At 40.9% G+C, this 25210-nt stretch overlaps 1 protein-coding gene across 1 annotated transcript; it reads right to left on the bottom strand.

Moving 5' to 3' along the window:
- Nucleotides 1-1391: 1391 nt before the first annotated feature.
- DDX43 (DEAD-box helicase 43) lies at nucleotides 1392-20614 on the bottom strand. The gene is made up of 17 exons (XM_034990452.1): nucleotides 20365-20614; nucleotides 18269-18324; nucleotides 16504-16633; nucleotides 15211-15342; nucleotides 14016-14097; nucleotides 12914-13070; nucleotides 12348-12466; nucleotides 11604-11714; nucleotides 11082-11223; nucleotides 10187-10287; nucleotides 8425-8512; nucleotides 6419-6546; nucleotides 6108-6217; nucleotides 5476-5614; nucleotides 4883-4970; nucleotides 4135-4290; nucleotides 1392-1479 (listed from the first exon to the last, which is right to left on the bottom strand). Exons 1-16 carry the CDS (start codon nucleotides 20612-20614, stop codon nucleotides 4174-4176), a joined length of 1950 nt encoding a protein of 649 aa, XP_034846343.1. The 3' UTR covers nucleotides 1392-1479; nucleotides 4135-4173.
- Nucleotides 20615-25210: the final 4596 nt, after the last annotated feature.

Genomic DNA, 25210 nt, shown 5'->3' with positions numbered 1-25210 from the left:
TTATAGAATGATTTGAAGACTCATCCTTTTTTTTTTTTAAAGATTTTATTTATCTGACAGAGAGACAGCAGGAGAGGGAACACAAGCAGGGGGAGTGGGAGAGGGAGAAGCAGGCTTCCTGCCAAGCAGGGAGCCTGATGCGGGACTCGATCCCAGGACCCTGGGATCATGACCTGAGCCGAAGGCAGACGCCTAACGACTGAGCCACCCAGGCGCCCCAAGACTCATCCTTTTTAATGTTCTGCACAAGATTTAACCCTCTTGAAGGCCCTTGATTACCATTCATGTTTGTCTAGTCAGCTTAACTACTTGGGTTATTTTTGGTGACTTAGGAAAATATAGTCAAGCTGGTGAATTTTTTGATATAGGGTTATACATGGCCTTTAAATTTTTATGCCTCTAGATCTCTAAAGAGCAGGAGAGCTGTTCTCTCCTCCCCACTCAGACTTACGAGAAACTTAATTCATCAGTCAGCTTTAAGAATCAGCTGTTGGTTTTCACTGAACTCCATTTTGATTCATTTCTACTTTTCCTTTTTCCTGTTATTAATCTTCCTATCCCTATGCCAGGAAGCTATTATGGTGTAAGATGAGGTGAAGCCCTAATCAATTATATACAAATAGCTATATAAATATTAAGTGTTAATACTTATCATGTATAGAACAGAAAACTACTCAAAACTGAAGTTGGAGAATGTGATTAGTCAAAGAAGCTTTCATGAAAATGAAATTATTTTCCTAGGATTTATTTTAGCCTATGGGCTGAAACTTAAGAGCTGTTGCCTATTTGTCTAATGAAATCCTTTTATTGTTTCATTTAGAAGTAGGTGAAGCGTAATCCCTTAAGAAAAGTACTCCCAAATAAAATACTATTAACAAAATTAAAGGGCTAATCAAAAAGACAGTGATCATCTTATCTTTTTATCATAAAAAAACATTTATTTGTTAACGGTATCTTTCACTGCCATGACATCTGAACAGGCTTTCAACTCTTAAGACTGACCTTAATATAACAACATTACAGGAGATAAAATTTACATTCTTAAATAAGGATAGTAAAAAGTGAAAAAATGCTACATTCCTTAATATCCATGAAAAAAAATTTAACTCAAGTTTAAATACTTTTGATTTTATTAAAGTATAAAATACTGAATTCTACATTTTTATTTATTTTTATTTATTTTATTTATTTATTTTTTTTAAAGATTTTATTTATTTATTTGAGACAGAGAGAATGAGAGACAGAGAGCATGAGAGGGAGGAGGGTCAGAGGGAGAAGCAGACTCCCTGCTGAGCAGGGAGCCCGATGCGGGACTCGATCCCGGGACTCCAGGATCATGACCTGAGCCGAAGGCAGTCGCTTAACCAACTGAGCCACCCAGGCGCCCTGAATTCTACATTTTTAAACACTATTATTTTAAGAATCACTTATTTCTTCATAGTGCCAGCATGTTTCCCATACTTCCATATATCTTGAGATCTGAAAAAGAAAAAAATGTAAATTGTTCCCAAGCCTTTGAATTTTAAACTGTGATAAAATTCACATAAAATTTGCCATCCTTCAAAAACTAATGATGTAATGTATGGTGATTAATAAAAAAAATTGCCATCCTGACCATTTAAATATAGTTTGGGTCCAGTATATTCATTGTTCCACAACCAACCTCCAGAAGTTTTTCATCTTCCAAAACTGAAAATCTATACCCATTAAATATCTCCCCATATTCCCCCTTTCACTGGCTCCTAAAAACCACCATTCTACTTCTGTGAATTGATTACTCTAGGTACCTCAGGTAAGTGGAATTACACAGTATTTGTCCTTGACGGGCTTATTTTACTCAGTATAGTGGCCTTAAGGTTCACCCATGTTGTACCTTGGGTCAGAATTCCCCTTGATAGGCCCATCTGTTTATCCATTCATTCATGCCTGGTGTGCCTTCACTTGTTGGCTATTATGAATAAAGCTGCCACGACCATGGATATACGAATATCTCTTAAGGACCCTGCTTTTAGTTCTTTTGGATTTATACTCAGATGTGGAGTGGCTGGATTATATTTAATTTTTTGAGCAACTGCTATATTTTGCATCGTAGATGCACCCTACATTCCCACCAACAAAGCAGAAGGGTTCCAATTTCTCCATATCCTTGCCAAAACCCATTGTTTCATAGTAGCTATTCTATAGGAGCCATCCTAATGTGTGTGAGGCAATCTCATTGCAGTTTTTTTTTTTTTAAAGATTTATTTATTTGACAGAGACATAGCGAGAGAAGGAACACAAGCAGGAGTGAGGGAGGGAGAAGCAGGCTTCCCGCCGAGCAGGGAGCCCGATGTGGGGCTCGATCCCAGGACCCTGGGACCATGACACCTGAGCCGAAGGCAGAGGCTTAACGACTGAGCCACCCAGGCGCCCCTGCAGTTGTTTTTTTTTTAAAGATTTACTTGACAGAGACACAGCGAGAGAGAGAGAGAGGGAACACAAGCAGGGGGATTGGGAGAGGGAGAAGCAGGCTTCCCATTGAGCAGAGAGCCCGATGCGGGGCTCAATCCCAGGACCCTGGGACCATGACCTGAGCCGAAGGCAGACACTTTACAACTGAGCCACCCAGGCGCCCCCTCATTGCAGTTTTGATTTGCATTTCCCCAGTGATTACTAGTGAGGCTGAGCATCTTTGTTGGCCATTTGTATATCTTTTGGAGAAATGTATATCCAAGTCCTTTGCCCATTTTTTAATCAGATTATTTTTATTGTTTTAGGAGTTCTCTGTATTATAGGTACTCGCCCCTTATCAGATATGACTTGCAAAAATATATCCTCCAAGCTAGAGTATTACACTAAGTGAAATTAAGTCAGAGAAAGACAAATATTGTATGACTTCACTCATGGAATTTAAGAAACAAAAACAAAGGGGGGGGGGGAAGAGAGAAACCAAGAAATAGACTCTATAGAGAACAAACTGATAGTTACCTGAGGGGAGGTGGATGGGGGGATGGGGAAATAGGTGATGGGGATTAAGGAGGACACTTGTGTGAGCAGCACTGGGTGATGTATGGAAGTGTTAAAAAAAAAAACTCCTCCAGAATTTATTTATATGGTCCCCTACTGGACATTTAGGTTATAGTATTTTCCTACTACAAATATTGCTATAGTAAATCTTTACATATGCAGAATACGTATTTATAGAATACATCCCTAAAATAATTGCTGAAAAGGAATTATGTATTTATAATTGATACATTACCAAATTGCGCAGAGGTTCTACCAACTTAACACCTCTACCAACTCCATCACATGCTTAATGAGATTTCTGTACAACTTTTTATTTTCTCAACTCTTGAATACGTCTAACTCTAAAGAAGATATTAACTGGGGGCGCCTGGGTGGCTCAGTCGTTAAGCGGCTGCCTTCGGCTCAGGTCATGATCCCAGGGTCCTGGGATCAAGCCCCGCATTGGGCTCCCTGCTCAGCGGGAAGTCTGCTTCTCCCTTTCCCTCTGCCCCTCCCCACCTGCTTGCTCTTTCTGTCCCTGACAAATGGATAAATAAAATCTTTTAAAAAAAGATATTAGGGGCACCTGGGTGGCTCAGTCAGTTAAGCGTCTGCCTTCAGCTCAGGTCACGATCCCGAGTCCGGGATCGAGCCCCATGTCGGGCTCCCTGCTCAGCGGGGAGTTTGCTTCTGCCCCTCCCCATGCTCCTTCTCTCTCACTCTCTCTCTCAAATAAATAAAATCTTTTTTAAAAAAATTAAAAATTAAAAATTAAAATTAAAAAAAGATATTAACTGGAACTTAGGTAACAGGTAAAGAATTACCCTGAATAAATTATGTTAATGACTCTTAGAGAATACCGATTGCAATAAACACTAACAGTGTAGTTAAGGAAAACAGGCATTGGAAAGTCCAAAATTTGAATTTTTTTTTTTAAGATTTTATTTATCTGAGAGAAAGAATGAGAGAGAGAGAACACGAGAGGAGAGAGGTTCAGAGGCAGAAGCAGACTCCCCGCTGAGCGGGGAGCCCGATGCGGGACTTGATCCTGGGACTCCAGGATCATGACCTGAGCCGAAGGCAGTCACCCAACCAATTGAGCCACCCAGGCGCCCCGAAAGTCCAAAATTTGAAAGTGTTATTTACCTCCTCTCAGGAGGCTGGTACCACTTTTCAACAAGGGCATTAATAATAAAACTTCTGGGGTTTTCCTTGGGGTTTCCCCAATTTTTTCTCCATTTCTTTTTTCAGTTTATTCACCTCGTACCTCTTGGCCATTGCCACAAGATCCTCTGGGATACTCTGAAACATTAAATGTGTTATTAGGAATGAGATTTTTCTTTCAGAGTAACAGCTTTTCTATAATATGCTAAAATACCTCCAAATCTCAGTCACAGAACCTTCCCAATTCCATGACATCTTTCCAACAATGAAGTGTATCTCCTTGCGTGTTAAACTCTGAAATCTTCCAAGCTCGAAAACCAGACTGATCTTAAACTCCCCTGATGCTACCACTCCCTGCGCATATGTATGGCCCTTCAGTTGCTTCCCAGTGCTCTGCACATGCCTTAACTGGTGCCACGTTCTGCAGCATTCTGTCCCCAGGGCCTGAATGTGTTCCCCAGCTGGAACGTGCATCCCGTTCTTGTACAATTCTCCCAACCTCCACTCCACCGGCTTCTTCCACAGTACTATTTCCACTGATGCTTACCCCCATTAGATTGGGTTCCCCAATTCTGTATTACAGCTCCTTGTCTTTGCCACGCTATGGCCCTCATAACATGCTTAACATCTGTTTTCCCTGACACACAGTAAGCCCCGGTACTTGGAGTCAATGAAATTATTTGAACTTTAGAAAAGTGATACAAGGTAGAGTTCTGAGTTGTATAATCACCTGTCGTGCTCTTTCCAGAATATTAATTAACTCTCCAGCAACCCTCCAGTCATTTCTAGTGAGAAGAGTAATAGATATCCCAGTTCTCCTACAAAAGGGTGGGGTGGGGGGAACGAATTCATATGTTAATTTGATTTTTGATTTATACTCATGATTCATTAGCAAAACACTAAAAATAGCCAAACCTCAACTTTTAAGCCCAAATATGTATTAGAAGTTAGCATCACTCAAACAGCTATTTAGAATCTCAATAATCTGGAGCTGTTTAAACAGCGTGTTTGCAGGGGATGTGATAGTAGTGCTCTCAATGAGGAGAAAGGCCCTCTTACGCGGGGACAATAGAGGAACCACTGGGTATAGCTCCGTGTGACTCTGCAGAGAGAAAGCAGAGCGGAGTAAGAAACAGCTGCAGCCAATCAGAGGGGTCTGGCTGAATCTGCAACAGGCCAATTAAGACAGGGATAAAGGAGCAAAGCGGGTGGCACAGACAATTCATGGGCAATAGGAAAAAAAAAACGTTTTCTAGCTAAGAACAGTCTGTGAAGGGAGTAATGATAGTTGGCTTCTTTCAGAGGTAGACTATGCTGACTTACCCTGCTCTTCCAGTGCGCCCTACTCTGTGCACGTATTCTTCGATGTTCCGGGGGAAATCATAATTATAGACGTGTGTGATATCAAGGACGTCAAGACCCCGAGATGCTAAGTCGGTGGCAATCAATATTCTTACTTTACCTAAAGAATAAAACCAAAAGAATATATTCTGGCATAAACCAACCCAAGACATAGCAGAAAAGTATAATTTCCCCCCACTATCTAGGTGAGCCATTATTACTTTTAGTATTAAAACACTTCAGAGAGTGAAAATGAGAAAGGGGCATTTCTAGCCTTTTAAACTGCTGGTGGGTTACAACACAATATATACCCTGGCTCAGCAACCCATCCCTGAATCAGCTGAACCATGTCACAAAGATCTATGCCTCTCAGGTAAATTAAAGAAAATAACCCCATTGCAAATTGCCTTGATATCCAGGTCTAAATATTTGCTCTTTGAGTTTGGATAGTTCTGGAGATCTGATTAATATTCAGAGTTCTAACAAGCATAGTTTTGGGATCTGCAAGCTGAGGACAGATCTTACAAATAGGCTCCATGAAAAGGTGTTGTCACTCAGCCATGCCCAGGCCTTGTACCCTTTAACAGCAACCAATACTACCTGTATAAATGTACCTGTTTTAAAGTTTTCTAATGCCCTCTCTCGGTCACTCTGCTCCCTATTACCGTGAAGGGATTCCACTGATACATGTCGCAGAATCAGGTCGCTTGATAGGTGGTCAGCACTGAAGCAAAAGATGAAGTCAGTGATCTGAAGTGCTTCTTCTAATATCACTATCAATCCACTAGTTTTACTTCTATTAGCAAAAGACCGAATTAACATACTATAAGACATACATACCCCTTTTGAAATTAGTATGCAAATAGAGCAAATGCTAAACAAATCAATTTGATGATTTAAGGATGTAAAAGAAAAAAATACCTACACAGCTTTTCTGCTGACAAACACTATGACTTTGTCTTTGGGAGACATGCTTTCTAGAAAAGTTTGGATATGAGAGCGTTTCTCTTCTTCGGTGGTGACAATTATGTTTTGTTTCACGGTACTTACTGCCTAAAGGAATAAAGATCACAGTACATCAAAATTGAGAGGCAAACCCTATACACTGGCTCAGAATACATCTATTCCTATCCCTGGTTAAGTTTTAACAAACTGCTAACAAGAAAGAGGCAGGTCCTTGCAAAATGACCTCTACTCAAAGATTTGTAGCTCAGCCTTTCACTTCTTGCTCATTCACCGAAGCTGAGTTGGAAACGAATGCTTGGCAGTGTGTTAAAAGTAATTGGTTACTGGGGCGCCTGGGTGGCTCAGTTGGTTAAGCGACTGCCTTCGGCTCAGGTCATGATCCTGGAGTCCTGGGATCGAGTCCCGCATCGGGCTCCCTGCTCAGCGAGGAGCCTGCTTCTCCCTCTGACCCTCCCCCCTCTCATGCACTCTCTCTCATTCTTGCTCTCTCAAATAAATAAATAAATCTTTAAAAAAAAAAAAAGTAATTGGTTACTATTGTTGGAAAAGAAAACTGAAGTAAGGCCAAAATTTCATCATGAATTTGGGTACAGTCCTTTCAATAAAGGAAGATGATTAGCTTAGGACACAAGAGTTCCCATTTATGATTTTGACAACTTAATGCAAATTTTCATAATATCGGGCGCCTGGGTGGCTCAGTTGGTTGAGCGACTGCCTTCGGCTCGGGTTATGATCCTGGAGTCCCGGGACCGAGTCCCATATCGGGCTCCCTGCTCAGCAGAGGGTCTGCTTCTCCCTCTGACTCTCTTCCCTCCTGTGCTCTCCGTCTGTCATTCTCTCTCTCAAATAAATAAGTAAAATCCTTAAAAATAAAAAAAAAAAGAGGGCGTCTGGGTGGCTCAGTTGGTTAAGCGACTGCCTTCGGCTCAGGTCATGATCCTGGAGTCCCGGAATAGAGTCCCGCATCGGGCTCCCTGCTCAGCGGGGGGTCTGCTTCTCCCTCTGCCCTCTTCCCTCTCGTGCTCTCTGTCTCTCATTCTCTCTCTCTCAAATAAATAAAATCTTTAAAAAAAAAAAGAAAAAAGAAAAAGAAAAAGATTCTCTCTAAAAAAAAATCTATATAAAAAAAATTTCATAATATCACTGATACAACTTTTTAACCCAGAGATAAAAGGTTTTAATAGCATTCAATGAAAGTAAAGAATGACATCTATCCTCACTTTTCATGAAATTTAATGAAATGAACTTAGGCAATGACCTATCACTATTACTGGTGATTAAGTAAAAGGTCATTTTTTTCAATAATGATTAATTGAAAGGTTGATTTCAATTAAGTGAAAGGCCAGATAACTTTGTAATGGAGGAGATACATAAGAGAGACCTTCATAAGTTGTATAATTACTGACATCTGGACCCAATGATCCATCATGACTTCACCAAAATTACATACATGCACCTATGTTGCCCTTTTAGAACCTGATTTTTTTTTTAAGATTTTATTTATTTGAAAGAAACACAGCAAGAGAGGGAACACAAGCAGGGGGAGTGGGAGAGGGAGGAGCAGGCTTCCCGCTGAGCAGGGAGCCCGATGCGGGGCTCGGCTCGATCCCAGGACCCCGGGATCATGACCTGAGCTGAAGGCAGATGCCCCAACAACTGAGCCACCCAGGCACCCGAAAGAACCTGATTTTAACAGGATTAAATAAAATGAGATATCAGGAAAATAGGAATAAGGAATGAATATTTGATGGTATTAAGGGATTATTAAAATTTTAGATGTGCGATAACAGTACAGTAATTATGTTAAAGTTAGTCTTAATGTATACTGAAGTATTTATGAATAAAATCATATGTATCTAGGGTCTTCTCTAATTAATTAAGGAGGGGGCAGAGTAGCTATGCCAAAACAAAGTAATTAAAACTTTCATGAATATTTTTTATAATAGTAATAAAAAACAAGCTTACCACTAGATCCAAAGTACCAACATATACAATCATTGGCTCTTTCAAGTAAGTCTGTGCAAGTCGACGGACAGCATATGGCCATGTTGCACTGGAAATAAACATGATATAAAAGTTAAAATTTTATTATAAATCAAATATTACTAAGTTTCCCTAAGAATGCTATGAATCGGACTACCCATGAAAGACAAATTGAGTACTTTTAAATAAGGGAGACTTTACAGAAAATGTGTACTTCATAAAGAACTGCTCAACTATAGCAAAGCTACTACATGAAACCTTTAAGTTTAACAAACAGGTTTAGGGGTGCCTGGGTGGCTCAGTCATTAAGCGTCTGCCTTCGACTCAGGTTGTGATCCCGGGGTCCTGGGATCGAGCCCCGCATCGGGCTCCCTGCTCTGCAGGGAAGCCTGCTTCTCCCTCTCCCACTCCCCCTGCTTGTGTTCCCTCTCTCTCTGTGTCTCTCTCTGTCAAATAAATAAATAAAACCTTTTTAAATTTAAAAAAAAATTTTTTTTTTTAAGATTTTATTTATTTATTTGAGAGAGAGAGAATGAGAGAGAGCACATGAGAGGGGGGAGGGTCAGAGGGAGAAGCAGACTCCCTGCTGAGCAGGGAGCCCGATGCGGGACTCGATCCAGGGACTCCAGGTTCATGACCTGAGCCGAAGCAGTTGCTTAACCAACTGAGCCACCCAGGCACCCATAAATAAATAAAATCTTTAAAAATACAACAATAAAAACAAAACAGGTTTATAAACCAAAGGTGAAGGAGATCTATACCTTAAATTCTAACCTAAATTCTAATCTAAAATGAATTCAAGGGTTAGTTTTTTCTTGGCCTTCATAAAAGAAAAACCAAAAAAATCCCTAGTATTTTTGGTCAGCATTGTCAGCAGGCAAAAAATCAAATGCTTATGCGAAATAAAGGCATATTAAGTGTACTGATGAAAGTGTTTCTTCATCCATATATATTATGAAAGTAATCACCTACCTTTACACTTTCACAGTAATTACAATAATGGAAAGATTAGTAAAAAAACAAATGAGGGTGGTATTAAAAAGAAAACAAATGAGGAAATTTAATGTTATTTCCCCAATTATATACTACTCTTTTTTATATTAATGACATGTAGGATATATAAGCCCAGGAGATAATAGTCTATAGATCACTCTGCATTTAAATAACAATCATTGTTTCTCAGTTTTATCTTGGGCAAAAAGGTACTCAGTCATCAAAGGTTTATCTCTAAGGGCAGGTGATCATTCAAATGTGAGGCCACCACTACGAAACACAAACACAATCTCCCCTCGAGGGAGAGGTCCCCCTTAAGTTTGTATAGAAATCTCTGTGGGGTGCCTGGGTGGCTCAGTCAGTTAAGCGGTTAAGCCTTCAGCTCAGGGCATGATCCCAAGGTCTTGGGTTTGAGCCCCGCATCGGGCTCCCTGCTCAGCTGGAGCCTGCTTCTCCCTCTCCCTCTGCAGCTCCCCCTGCTTGTACTCTCTTGCTCACTCTCTCTCTGGCAAATAAATCTTTTTTAAAAAATCTGTTACAAAAAAAAAAATCTCTATCTGTAACTTAGGAAACCCAATAATCAGTTACAATTACACCGAGTTGCTATACTAAGTGATGACATGTCTTTCACCTGAGGATCTCAAGATACCTTCAGGTAATGCTCTAAAATCCTCTGGGGAAATAAAAAAAAAAGGTGGAGTCCAATCCACTGATTTCTATTTTACAAACTAGCAGTTAGGCATACACCTACCTTGTCATAATAGTCTGCCTGTCTGGGCGCACATCTAATAAAATCTTCATTATCTGGGGTTCAAATCCCATATCTAGCATCTTGTCAGCTTCATCTAAAACCTGCATCAGAAATGATAGTGGCTACATTAGATATGGGAAGTACGCTCTTTATGAACCTAATACTATGGTAAGGTAACTTTTTTCTCATTTCCCCTATTTAAGCCACTATTTTCGTTTCTTCAGGACAAAGTGATCTAGAGTTGTAACAGAGTGACTTGATTTTTTAAGTTGGCTAACAGTTTCTAGATTGATCTAATGAAAAACTAAGTGTCTAAAATATCCACGTGGAGGGGTGCCTGGGTGGCTCAGTTGTGTGAGCATCTGACTCTTGATTTTGGCTCAGCTCATGATCTTGGAGCTGTAGGACTGAGCCCCATGATAGGCTCTAGGCTCAGTGTGGGAGTCTTCTTGAGATCATCTCCCTTGGCCCCTCCCCTCCCCCTGCTTGCATGTGCTCTCTAAAGTAAATAAATCTTTAATAAAAGTAAAAAAAAACAAAAACAAAAACAAACCACATGGATTTTAATCTTTTATACTTCTCTATATTCTCCAACATTTATAAAAAACATTAAAATAGAATTCTTAAAATCCTTATTTTAACATACTAGAGGGAATGCAAAATATCCCTAGGATTTGAAAACATTATAAAATGGACAACCATTCTAAAGGACTATTTTAATAAGAATTCAGTTCTGGAGTGCCCAGCTGGGCTCAGTCAGAGCATGTGACACTTGATCTCAGGGTTGTAAGTTTGAAAACCCACGTTAGGTGCAGAGATTACTTAAAAATAAAAAAGAACTTAATAAGAGTTCAGTTCTTCCTCCTAGTATCCCAAACCCTTATTCCATGATTACCAAGTAGGTTACATTTCTGAGGTTAACAAAGTTATTCATTTGTAGATCATTCAGTCTTCCAGGAGTTGCAATAATAATATCTACTCCTTTCTTCAGATCTTGTATTTGTCCATTTCTATCTCCACCGCCATATATACACACACTTAAAAAAAAAGAGGTTCATGTTCAGGCAAGGAAATGTCCCATCACAACGCAAAATCCCAACCAACCAAAGTATTTTGGGTATAAAATAATAAGAGTACAAAGTATGTAAGAAAGTATCAGATACCTTCTGGGTAGTATTTGCTCCATTCTAAGAACTATCCACACCTGTCAACCCACAGTGATGTGTCCTATAAAGAGCCATATTTGCATCACTGTTACTTGACCTCACTGCCCTGGCTACCATTGATTTGGACTGGAGTAATGCCTGACCCATGCTAAGCCATTCAGATTCCCTACGTATGTGAAAAATAATGGGGAGAATGTATAAAACTGACTTATTAAATAGCTGCTGCAAGAATGGACAAAGAAATGACTTACCTTTTGAGGACTTTATATGAATACTTGGAACATTCAGCTTCCACTTGAAGTGCTAACTCGCGTGTAGGTGTGAGGACTAACATGCCAGGTCCACTCCTTTTTCCTCTAATTCTTTAGAGAGAAAATATTAAAGTACCTGACTCAGATACATAGCATATTCATTCAGTGCTTTCAGAATTTGTAGGAATGAATGTGAAAAGTCACACGCATTCACCACAAAACACAGAAAAATACTGAAGAGCGTTGCACACAAAAAAATCCCAAGGGCCGATACCAGCCTTTTCATTTAACACGGCCAACATTCTCTCACACAATTGTAATGGACGTGATAATTCAAACATTTCTAGTATTCACTATTAAGGCTATCTATTGTGGGGTGCTTGGGGGGCTGTCGGCTTAGCCTTTGGCTCAGGTCATGGTCCCAGGGTCCTGGGATCGAGCCCCACATCGGGCTCCCTGCTCCGCGGGAAGCCTGCTTCTCCCTCTGCCACTCCCCCTGCTTGTGTTCTCTCTCACTGTGTCTCTCTCTGTCAAATAAATAAAATCTTTAAAAAAGACTACCTATTGCTTCCTAAAAATGCTTTGACAATTTATACTCTCACCAGCATGGTACAAGTGCATTTCCCTGAGGCTTGGCATTATTTTTTGACCAATGCAACAGACCAAAAAAAAAAGAAATTTGCATTTTTGGTATCCATATCTATTAACCCCCTATAAAGAGAACCCAGCTGTAGAATTTCTTACACAGGCTGTGAATCCAAGTGTATAAATCCGGGCATTAAGTACGACAGTGTTTTCCCGGTTCCAGTTTGGGCTACTCCTATAAGATCTACACCTTGTAAAACTATCGGCCATGACTGCGACTAAAAAAAGAAAAGATTAATATTAAAATTAAAAGCTGCATCTTTTAGTCAAACGCCCCCTCCTCTCCTAAGCCCAAACTTCTTTCAACAAACACATTTTGAGTGCTAGGCACTGGTGGAACGGGAGGGGGGGGGGGGCTCTAGGGGAGTGCTCACAAGGGAGAGTTCCTCCCTGGTGATTTAACTTCTAATAATCAGATCTTGTGGCGCCTGCATGGCTCAGTGAAGGGTCTGACTTGGGCTCGGGTCATGATCCTGGGGTCCTGGGATGCAGCCCCATGGTGGGCTTCCCGCTTCTCCCTCTGCCCTCCCCACCCCCAAACCCCCACACTTGTACTCTCTCAATAAAATCTTTTAAAAAAATCAGATACTGTTTGGGGAGAAAAACTGTCAGTAAAATATTGGAATTAAAGAAAAAAAAAAAAGCAAGAAAGCAAACAAGCATACCTGGATTGGTGTTGGCTTTTGAAAGCCTGCCTTTTTAATGTTTTCCATAACCTCAGGATAACACTGAAAAGCATCCTCAAATTTACAAGTAGGATTGGGTATACGACGCTTCTCCCCTTCTTTCAAGTCATCACACATTATATTATAATTTTCTTTCCTTTAAGGAAAAATAGAACAAATCTTAGCGGCTTTGGTCACTTTATTCCCTAAGCCAGAAATTTTTGCCAGCATTAATTCATCATATCAAGAAATCCAACTACAACTGTAACTGTAAATCTACAGTAAAATGTAATAACAAAGAAATAGAAGTGAGCCCATCTTTTTTTTTTATCAGAATAGTTATCAGAAAGGGAAAAAGTTACATTGTATGAATGGGCCAATGAAATTTCATGGAAATGTGAAGAATGGAGCCTGAAAATCACACATTTCATGATTCAAATCAGACTTGGCTGACACAAAGCCCTACAATGTTCCACACATATTTTCTTAACTTATCCTCAACAATCCTGCCAAATGGGAATTATTCTCATATGACAGGTGATCATTAGTTGCTTATCCAAAATCTGAGCCCTACCCCAACCCTGGCATAACTGTTCTTTCTGCTATACCATACTTTTTTTTTTTTTTTTTTTACCATACTTAGTTTTATAACTGACTTCAATAGAAAAAAAAATGTTGCTGTTAGGACCTTTAATTCCAGATAGTAAGCACTGAAGAATAAGAAATGCATCAAATCAACTTATGATTTTCAACAGTTGTAGAATTCTAAAAGTGCTGTCCAATACAGTAGGCACTAACCACATGAGTCTTAAAATTTTATTTTATTTTTTAAAATTTTAAATGGGAAACTTAGTTCCTCAATTATACTAGCCATATTTTGAGTATTCAATAGCTATATATAGATAGTGACTACTCTATTAGACACAAATATTGCCCTTTTTCCATCTTTGCAGAAAGGCCTATTGGATAGCAATGCTCTAAAATATCATGTAGGATGCAACCAAGTTCATGTGAATACCAGAGGTGTAGTCTTCAAATGCAATCACTTTGAATGTTTCCCTAATGAGTAACAACTATACAAATACTTAAATAAAATACCCACCTCCAAATGTCTACTTGCACTTGTGACATTGAACTTGTTGCTTCTGACTCCACGTAAAGGTTTTTCTTAATTGGTGGTAAATCTGGGACAAAGATGAAAATTAAAACTTTGATAAATTATCAGAATTTACATTTCATTGAAACTTATTCAAAGTAACAGAAATCAAACTAAAGTATTTATTAAATTCACCTTACAATTTTAGATAGTTGTTCTTTGCCAGTCAGGCTTATGCTAGTCTCTAAGAGATCTCCTGTTTTGGTTTGCCTTTTGAGTACATTTTTTACCCAAGAAAGAGACCCTTAATAATTTAAGTTTAATATAAAAGAAAAGTATGCTTTACAATCATCCCAACTGATGAATCTCTCAAACACGGTAGACTGATTTTTTCTTTTCTTTGAAGGTCCATCCCATTTCTGTTTAGGAATAGAATATTCCTTATTCCACTTTGTTTTCTTACATGCCTAGCATACTTCCTCCAAACTTAAATCCTTTTTCTGGCCCCCCATTCCAAATCTCCCCACTACATGTACTGTCAAGGTGGCACTGGTAACAACATGCAGATAGAATGACCACTGAATTAATCATTGTTAATATCTATCACTGTTTTAATAAATGTATTGCTGCCTCACTTTGATAGCCAGAATTAGCACCTGAATTTACCCTGAAAATTAGTCAATGTGACATGAAACATTACACTCCGCAATAATTCCAGGTGAGATTCTCATTTAAAATTAAAGCAAATGAAAAAACCCCGCTCTTCTCAACTACGTATTTCTTTCTTATTAAATGGTTTTCCCTTTTTATTTTGCCCCTATCAGCCAGGACACTCCAGGATCAATTTTTGCTCAACCATAGCCAATAATGTTAAACTACTTATGGTTGGCATGTTTATTGTCTTCGTTTTCCCCTTATGCTCGATTTTCTTTCAATTTTATTAAACTCCTGCTGTGAGTTACCTCAAATAAGACAAAATATAATATTTTAATTTCCCACTTATAGCATAGATTACAGCAGACAACATAGAAACAAATCTTGCCCTAGAGACTAACTGCAGCACATATTTTACTATCATTTTTCTAATTGATTTCATTACTAGAAATAAGAAACATTTTAAAGAATAAAAAACTCAAGAGGTTAAAAGACACCTCAAGAGGTACATCAATACCACATGTAAATGTTAGAATATAGCACTAACCTTCCCACTTTTTTTTCCCCCATTTCAAAGCATCTTCTCGAATTTGATCCCAATCAATCAATGGTTGATTCTCTGTAACATTACTATCTGTCTTTACATCTCTTCCAACAGAAGGTTGGAATGCAATAATATCTGTTAAAATATTTTTTCAGAATTAGTTTCAAAACAAATCCTAATTGTACAAATTTCCCCCAAACCACTTTATTCTTTTGTGTGTAAAAGAGACAATAATGCTTAAAATAGAAAATGTGGGTTTTAGTACTACAATGCTATGACAATACTAGTCATGGTTTGTCAGTTACCAGATTTAGGAGACGGAAAATACATTTATTGAAGAGAAGGAAAATAATGAGCCTAGTGTTTGCTAATAAATCACATGTTAACCTTTACAATAATCCTGTGAGGCAGATGTCACCCCAGGTTAACAGATGAAGAGTCTTAAAGGCTTCCTAGAGTTCCTTTCCCAAGAAACACTAAGAGGTAATGCTGCCATCTGAACCCACATGCTGCTTTTACTTCCACATTGCTTCTGGAAATGCCTCAATAATGGCTTTTTCTCTAGTCCAAGCAGGTCTGAGTTTTGGGTTTGTTGTTTTAATTAAAACTGAGATTTTTTTAAAGGGTAGGTTTATTTATTTTATTTTTTAAAGATTTTATTTATCTGACAGAGAGAGACACAGCGAGAGGAAACACAAGCAGGGGGAGTGGGAGAGGGAGAAGCAGGCTTCCCGCCGAGCAGGGAGCCCGATGCGGAACTCGATCCCAGGACCCTGGGATCATGACCTGAGCCGAAGGCAGATGCTTAACTGAGCCACGCAGGTGCCCCTAAATCTGAGATTTTTAAAAAGTAAACTATGCCCAGCCTGGGGCTTGAACTCATGACCTGGGGAAGATCAAGAATCTCATGCTCTGACTGAGCAAGCCAGGTACCCCAGAGATTATTTAAATACCAAATAATTAGACAGTTTTCAAAGTCAGTCACATTCCAGGGGAGAAGACCATAAAATCAGAAGGCCAGGACTAATCCTTCTATCATTAATAGTGAGTGTCTTAAAAGTTTTTTTTTTTTCACCTATCTGTGGCTAAAAGTGAAACTGCTAGGCTTAATCACAGAAATTAAGCATTTTTAATTTGAGGAAACAGTATTTTGGGATTTCAAGGAAAAAAATCCCTAACAGACAAGACTTAATGATGGCAATCTGAAGCTCTGTTGTCAGGAAAAGCATCAACTATAATGCCTTATAACACTGAATGCAATTTTTCAAATTGCTGTAGTAAGCAAAAATTACTTACCAGTTCTGAGTTTTGAATTGTAATTTTCTTGTTTTTTAACAAGATTATCTATCACTGTTTTGGCCTTCGCCTGCATCACCTTGTTGCCAAAGATTCTGACCTCCGCTTCTTCTGAGTGACCTTTTATTATCTAGATGCAGGGGAAAAATAGGTGAGACTGAAGTCCCCTTACCATGCCCCCCCTCCAAAAATCACTCAACTTCAAACACTATAAAAATTTAAAGTAAATATAGTATTGCTATCATTCAGTGTCTTAAGTTCTAATTTTTGAGGGCATTCTACATCCAACAAATTTATCCTGAGATTCAGCCCCTGGTTGGATGAAAAGGAGCAGGACAATCTACATTTAAAAACTACCATGACAGGGGCGCCTGGGTGGCTCCGTCAGTTAAACGTCCCAACTCTCAGTTTCAGCTCAGGTCATGATGTCACCGTTGTGGGATTGAGCCCCACGCCAGGCTCTGTGCTCAGTGTGGAGTCGGCTCAGACTCTCCCTCCCTCACCCTTTCCCTCACTTTCTCAAAATCTTAAAAAAATTTAAAAAATAAAAATAAAAACTACCGTGACCACTAGGGAATAAATTCAGCAACTAGTTATAGAAGATCAAGGCATTAATCTGACCTCTTAACTGTAAAACAGTACTTTGGCAAATCTTACACAACTGTAGAGCTTAATCTATGTGCTATATAAATAATGGCTGATTGCGCTGTCAGGTTACTTACATGAACTTTTAACTTGAGGGGATGCTCTACTTCCACCATGTATATGGTAATGGAAGCAACTTACAACAAGGCTGAGACGACATTTGGAGGACAGAATCTACAAGTCACATCTTTCAATGTACATAATCTCAGATACCCACATTGATTCAATAAAAACTAGAAACTGCTCACCACGTGCTGTCTTGGGCTGGTGATTCAAAGCTTGCCATTTGCACTGTTTACAGACAACTCTGTAAAAGTTCTTAAATGAGGCTGGAACGGATGCTGAGTATATGGAGAAGAGAGACCTACATAGAATGGGGATGCAGGAGGTCTTAGACCTCCCTTATGAACAGGAGTTCTATCAGCTAAAATAAGAGGGAGTGTGGCAGGAGTCCAGCTGCTGACATTCAAGAGGAGTTCGGGGAGGGAGTGAAGGAAAAGGAGCCAGATCAAGTGGACCATGCTAAGAAGTCTGAACTTCTTAAGAGCCTGAGATATTATGAAAGATTTTTATGCAGGAAAAGAAAACAAATTATGAACAAAATTTGTGTTTTAGAACTATTGCCCTGGTCATAATACAGAATGGTTAGAGGGGGTAAGACTGGAAGCAGAGTGGACAGTTAGGGGAGAACACTCCCAAATGATGTGATTCTCCTTAAGAATACAGGAAATAGAAAGGACTCAGTGACGGACTGGTTGCAGGAGAAGGAGAAGTAATCTGAGACTTCTGGCTTGGGTACTGGGTGAATGATGTTGCTGCTGAGACTTGGGAACACAGGAGCAGGTTAAGGTTTGAGGGATGAGAGTCGGGAAGCGCATGATGAATATTCCCCCAAAGATCTCATTTGTCAGTGGAGATTATCTCTATAAAGATTTTTACCTCCAGGAGTCACAAAACCTAGACCTGGAATGGACCACAGCATGTAACCATTCCTGGAAAATAGCAGTCTGAAGAGCTTTGGCGACTTCGCTAAATTACCACAGTATGTTAACAGCTAAACAGAAATTAGAGTTAGAAATGAACTATGCTCTTTGAGGATTTAAGTTCGCAGACCACTTACCTGTATTTTCGTGTTTGTTGTAATTTGGATGTCTTTTATTTTTGACCCTCCACGACCTATTTTTAAAAATAAAAATTTTTTAAAAGTTGTAATCAAAATCACAACTGGGTATTGCTTCATACTTAGTAGAATGGCTAAAATACAAAGAGGGGCGGGGCACCTGGGTGGCTCAGTCAGTTAAGTGCCTGCCTTCAGGCTTAGGTCATGATCTCAGGGTCCTGGGATCAAGCCCCCCTTTGTCTGGCTCCCTACTCAGTGGGGAGTCTGCTTCTCCCTCTGCCCCTCCCCCCCCATACACACTCTCTCACTCTGCTCTCACTCTCAAATAGATGAATAATCTTTTTTTTTTTTTAAAGATTTTATTTATTTATTTGAGAGAGAGAGAATGAGAGAGCGAGAGCACATGAGAGGGGGGAGGGTCAGAGGCAGAAGCAGGCTCCCTGCCGAGCAGGGAGCCCGATGCGGGACTCGATCCCGGGACTCCAGGATCATAACCTGAGCCGAAGGCAGCCGCTTAACCAACTGAGCCACCCAGGCGCCCTAGATGAATAATCTTAAAAAAATATATGAAATAAGTGTTGGTGAGAATGTGAAGAAAAGGGAAGCCTTGTGCACTCTTGGTGGGTATGTAAATTGGTGCAGGCACGGAGGTTCCCCAAAACACTAAAAATACAACTACCATATGATTTAGCAATTCCGTTTATGGATATATATCCAAAGGAAACAAAACCACTATCTCAAAGAGCCATCTATACTCCCACGTTCATTACAGCATTATTCACAATAGTCATGAGGTGGAACCAACCTAAATGTCTACCAACGGATGACTGGACCAAGACACATGGTATAAATATGCTAGAGAAGATTTCAGCCTTAAAAAGGAAATTCTATCATTTGCAACATGAATGAACCTTGAGGACGTTAGGCTAAATGAAATAAGCCACTCACAACAAGCAAATAGGGCATGACCTTCTTTGAGGGTCTAATGTAATCAAACATAGAAACAAAGTAGAATGCTATTTGCCAGGGATGGGGAAAGGGGGAAATGGGGAAAGGGGGAAATGGGGAGTTGTTTAACGGGTAGTTTCAGTCATGCAAAATGAAAACATTCTAGAGATCTGTCACACAACATTGTTCTTATAGTTAACAGTACTGTACTCACACTGCACACCTAAAATTAATAATGCTTAAATTTTTATATTTTTTTTTTTACCACACTAAGGAAGAAAAGTGGTTCCAGACCAACATTAAGTGGGTGCTCTCTAGCACAGGGCCTGCACTGTCACAGGTGCTGAATTAAGTGTTGAGAGTGTGGTTTTTAGAGCAAACCTAGTGGCTTTCACTTATGGAGAATCACTCTTCAGATCTTTGAGCCTGAGCCTTCTTGAGGGAACAGTGAATCTCTAGCTGGTCTAGCAATTAGTCTGCTAATGTTCTATTTAGTAGCTGCCTAAAAAAACGTGGTCATCGTTTTTCAAAATAGGTTTAAAAAAGGGTAAACAAAATTTTAGCTCCCATTCCTAATAGGTAAAATGTTGGAATTTATCCTCAGTTTAAATGGCCACAAATGGGGCAAATCTCTATTCCTATGGTTTCTAAATGTTTTCCAAAAATGAATTTGTAAGACTCAAGATGTACTAAGAAAAAGATCCTGTTTTTCAGCAGATAAAATTATATTCAATAAAAGAAACTAAGTGCAAGATATGGTCAATGCTCTGAACAACCCTATAAATATCCTACACCTTCTTTAAAGGCTCTAAATGGTGCTCAAAGACACAGATTGTACTCAGCACTGCTTTGTTGTTCATTTGGGGTAAGCTGTGAAAAGACCTGACCTTTCATCACAAAAATTTCCTAAATCGAAGTTTGTTCTCCCAAAATATCGTCTCCACGAAATAGCAAAAGGTGTGTTAAGTGACTAATTATGGCATCAGAAGGTATTACGAATATCACAGGTAAAGTCCTGAATCTCATTAGGTGGCAGCGGATTGGAGGCGAGGAGAGTGCGGCGCGGATGCCCTTGCCCAGGCCCCGCCCCTGGCCCCACCCACTCTCCGCCCCGACCCTGACCAGCACACCCATCCTCTTTCACTCACCGATCACAGCGCCGATCCACACGTTATTCAATCCAAAGCAAAGCGGCGGTTCTCGGAGGCCAGCGGCCACAGGTTGCTGGAGGCCGGAGGGGTTCCTCCAGCCGCCACCTCTGCTGCCCCTACCGGCCTCCTGACCTCTTCGATTCGGGTCCTCCGTCGGCCTCCTTTCCGGAGCACGGGACACCGCCGAGTTTCGCCGGGAAGCAACGACCCATGAGGAGGCGTTGGCGCCTCCTTCTTGCTTCGACATGGTTCCGTGAGGAAGATCCGGCGCGTCCGACGTCGCTCCCGTCTGGCTCCGCACCACCCCACGGTGCCGTCGTAAAATCTACTAGGGCATCCACGCAGCCGCTACTTAAGGAGCCCGCGCGAGGCTCGTCCCGCCCCTTCCCCGCCCCGCCCCGCCCCGCCCTGGCCGCACATCCATTGGTGGATGAGGCGTTGTGGGCGGGACCCTTACGGTTTGACCAATCCACTCTCTTTATCGTGTGAGCGCTCCTTGAACGAGTTAATGCGCCGGCTTTAAGTTCTTTTTTAGGTGTTGGACTCCCCAGTCTCTTTGTGCTTTGCCCTACTGAACTCCCACCCCAAATACCCCCCATCTCAGTGACTCATAAACATCAGTCCCTTTTACAACATGACCCAGTACATACATAAAAAATTTGAAACAGAAGATTGGCAAAACTGCATTTACTATTGCAATTAGAGCAGCACTTGATATACTTAAACCGACATTCATTTTTTTTTTTAAGATTTTATTTATTTATTTGAGAGAGAGAATGAGAGAGAGCACATGAGAGGGGGGAGGGGCAGAGGGAGAAGCAGACCCCCCGCTGAGCAGGGAGCCCGATGCGGGCCTCGATTCAGTGACTCCAGGATCATGACCTGAGCCGAAGGCAGTCGCCCAACCGACTGAGCCACCCAGGCGCCCAAACCTACATTCATTTTTAAAAATATTGGTTGTAATCCACAAAATAAAATGACCCACAGCTGGAAAAATCCCTGGGCTGAAAAATGTTGCTTCAATGCTTCACACAACACTTGACCTGAATGTTTGCTGTAGTATTCGAGCTAATGAAATAAATTTAATAAATGCTTAAAGAACTCCCATCATTGCACGGTGGCTCTGTGGCTGGACATAATATTTCAGTGATGTAAGCCAGCTAGGAGTGCCCCTACTTTGATTAGGATCTCTGAATTGTCTAAACAAATCTCAGTTCACTCACCCATCAAACAAAGAAGTTACCTAGTATGTTGTGCTGAGGAATGAAAAAAAGGAAGAGAAAAAACGTAACTAAACCTGGTCCATACAGGTTGAATGGGTTAACTCACATGGGATTAACTGTAACTTTTAATGTAATCATCTCTGGAGAAATAGGATTACAGTGCTATTAAAGCACCCAGAATATAGATAAAAACATAAATGTGTCTCGTATTTAATATCCATTCTCTAATCCTTAATCTGAAATGGATAGTATTAATGATCTTTAGAGAGGAATTTTGTTGGATTAGATTTCTAATCCAATCTATTCTATTTTAGTCCAATCTAATCTAATCCTAATATTCTGTTGAGGATTTTTGCACCTAGGTCCATGAGAAAGAGGTCTGTAATTATGCAGTGTCTTTGGTTTTGGTATGGGGTTAATGAGTTAGGAAGTTTTCCTTTATCTTCTATTTTCTGGAAGAGATTGTAGAAAATTGGTATATCTTCTTTTTTTTGTTTGTTTGTTTACCCTATACTCTTATTGATTGTATAGTATTTCATAGTATTCCTAAACATAGATGTTATTCATTTTAGCTACTTTTATTGTGAAATATATTATATATACAGAAAGTACATAGAACGAAGATATAACTTAATAAATAACTATCCAGGGGCGCCTGGGTGGCTCAGTCGTTAAGCGTCTGCCTTCAGCTCGGGTCATGATCCCAGGGTCCTGGTATCGAGCCCCACATCGGGCTCCCTGCTCTGTGGGAAGCCTGCCTCTCCCTCTCCCACTCCCCGTTTGTGGTCCCTCTCTCTGTGTGTCTCTCTCTGTCAAATAAATAAATAAATAATCTTAAAAAAAACAACAACTTTAAAATGGTAATTACAGGTACTTTTCTGTATTTTAAATTATTCCTAAATTAGAGCAAAATGCATCCCCTGTCCCCCAAAATCTGTGACATTAAGCCTTTTGCGATGGGAAAAAAAAAAGTGAAACCTTTTACTCTAGATCCCAACTAGAATTTAGAACATTCTCTAAGCAAGTAGAAAATCAAGATGGTGTGGGGCTTTCAGGTCCGGCCTACTATCTACTTTTCCCCTCCAGGCACGGATAAAGATAAAAAGGCGGAATTCAAGTGCGACTTTGACTGGAGGGCCCCTCGAGCTGGCGATTTCTTTCTTTAGACTGAAAGGTTTGCACTCGCTCCCACCTTTACCTCCGGGAGGGGTGTGCCTACAAGCTCTGGAGCAGAGAGGGGGGCTGCCCCCCGCTCTGGAGACGGAAGCTGAATCAGCCCCAGTCCGCAGCTCTATTTCCTCTGCACCCCGCCAGCCTCAGAACGCGATCCCGGACCTTTCCCCGCGGCCAGCGGTTGCGGGTGGGCGTCGAAGCTCCCGGGCCACAAGCGGGGAAGGCGCTCAGTGGCCCGCCCTCCCTTCGGCGCCGCTTCCCCGGCAGTGCGACCCAGTAGAGGCCTCCGCCCAGGTCCCCACCCGGCGGTGGCTCTTTTTGTTGTAACGACGGCGGGGGCACGGTGGGGGTGGGGTTAGAGGCCCCCTCGGTCATCTGAGGAACGTACCATGATCCCCATCCCACCAGGCAGGGAACCACCATCCCGCAAGAAGGCAGCAATCAGCTCCCTTGGCTCTGGAAGCAGCTGGTTGAGCAAATTCAACTTGAATTTAGGCACTTATCAAGGTGTGAATTCAGTGGGAACCCTAATTTTGGAAAATAGACCCTGTAGGGTTTGTCACCTGAGTCAGGGAGGGTGGCATTATCTTATGTAGAACCCCTACAACCAGCCAGGGTCGTCTTCTCATTGAATTTTTAGAAAACTCCTGTGAAGTGGTGTGGGTGTCCCCATTTCACAGAGGAAGAAACTGAGGTCAGGGAGCCACTGTGCTTGGGAACCCAGGTAGATGTGATGCCAAAGCCAGGGATATTCTGCTGCACCAGTTTGCCTCTCAAGGACCCATGGGCGCATTTCCAAGAGGAAGGGGATTTCAGGTTCCAACTGCAATCCCTACCAAGAAAAAAACTATTTCCCCATCAGTGAGTATAGTTAACTTCAGCTTCAAGATGATTATAAAATTAATATGTGTTCACGTGATTTCAAAAAAATGAAAATATAACCTAGATATAAATTTATTCCTTCCAATTTTTTTCCCAGGGAAAATTGTTTAAGATTTTATTTATTTGAGAGAGATAGCAAGCGGGGTGGGGGGGTGGGGGGCTGTGGAGGTGGGAGGGTGGGTGCAGGGAGAACAAGCAGGCAGAGCTGCAGGCAGAGGGAGAGGGAGAAGCAGGCTCCCCACCGAGCAAGGAGCCTGATGCTGGATTCAATCCCAGGACGCTGGGATCATTATCTGAGTCCAAGGCTGGCGCTTAACCATCTGAGCCACTCAGGCACCCCTACCATGTGTTGTTTTGTAGTCTGACTTTTACCCTTAAATTTTATAAAATAGGCACTTCCCTATGTTGTTAAACATATATTTCTTTATTATATACTGTATGTTCTTCTCTGTTTATAAGTTGTCTTTTTATTTCACATTGGTAGGGCAAGACATAGGGGAATTTTTTTTTTTCCATCAAAAGAAGCTTTCATTCTAATTCAGCAAAAGCTATCATTGTTCCTGGTGACAGCATTCGGTGCTATGATCTGGTTCTATTTACCCTCAAATTATATAAACATTGATCTATATATTCTAACAGCACTGCCTTTTAAAAGATGCAAAATTGGGGGGGCACCTGGGTGGCTCAGTCAGTTAAGCTTCTGACTCTTGGTTGCAGCTCATGTCTTGATCTCATGGGTCTGAGTGAGGTTGGCTTCGTGCTCAGAAGGGAGTCTGCTTGAAGATTCTCTCCCTCAGGTGCCTGGGTGGCTCAGTCGTTAAGCGTCTGCCTTCAGCTCGGGTCATGATCCCAGGATCCTGGGATTAAGCCCCTAGTAGGGCTCCCTGCTTCTCCCTCTCCCATTTGTTCTCTCTCCAATAAATAAAATCTTAAAAAAAAAAAAAAAAAAAGGGATGCCTGGGTGGCTCAGTAGGTTAAGAGGCTACCTTCAGTCCTGGGATCGAGTCCCACATCGGACTCCCTGCTCGGCAGGAAGACTGCTTCTCCCTCTCTCTCCCTCTGCTTGTGCTCTCTCTGTCAAATAAATAAAATCTTAAAAAAAAAAAAAAAAGATTCTCTCCCTCTGGCCCTCCCCACACTTGTGCCCGTGTGCTCGCTCTCTCTCAAATAAACTTTTTTTTTAAAGATTTTATTTATTTATTTGACACAGAGAGACACAGCGAGAGCGAGAGAGAACACAAGCAGGGGGAGTGGGAGAGGGAGAAGCAGGCTTCCCGCCGAACAGGGAGCCCGATGCGGGGGCTTGATCCCAGGACCCTGGGACCATGACCTGAGCCAAAGGCAGACACTTAACAACTGAACCACCCAGGCGCCCCTAAATAAATCTTTTTTAAAAATGCAAATTTTTTATTCTCTTTCTGGAAATTTTTTATGTGCATGTCAGATAGCCATCCAAATTTATTTTCAAAATACCCAGTGCCCTGTCACTGTTTTGAAATAATAATTTTATTATATACCATACCATTTTGTATATATGTTTATGTTTGTTTTATTTCTGGACTTCC

Source organism: Mirounga leonina, unplaced genomic scaffold (assembly GCF_011800145.1).
Source record: "Mirounga leonina isolate KUSES-001 unplaced genomic scaffold, KU_Mleo_1.0 Mir_53, whole genome shotgun sequence".
Lineage (NCBI taxonomy): Eukaryota > Metazoa > Chordata > Mammalia > Carnivora > Phocidae > Mirounga > Mirounga leonina.
The sequence above is the reverse complement of the archived record's forward strand: the minus strand, read 5'-3'. Positions and strand labels throughout refer to the sequence as shown.

What these genes read in the sequence shown, in the direction of transcription:
- DDX43 (XM_034990452.1), bottom strand. Translation starts at nt 20,614, where the DNA reads ATGTCGAAGCAAGAAGGAGGCGCCAACGCCTCCTCATGGGTCGTTGCT. An exon ending in CAATTCAAAACTCAGAACTG is followed by an intron (nt 15,343 to 16,503) that starts GTAAGTAATTTT and finishes ATATTTTAACAG; the next exon opens with ATATTATTGCATTCCAACCT. An exon ending in TCATATAAAGTCCTCAAAAG is followed by an intron (nt 11,224 to 11,603) that starts GTAAGTCATTTC and finishes TTTTTTTTTAAG; the next exon opens with TGTGTGTATATATGGCGGTG.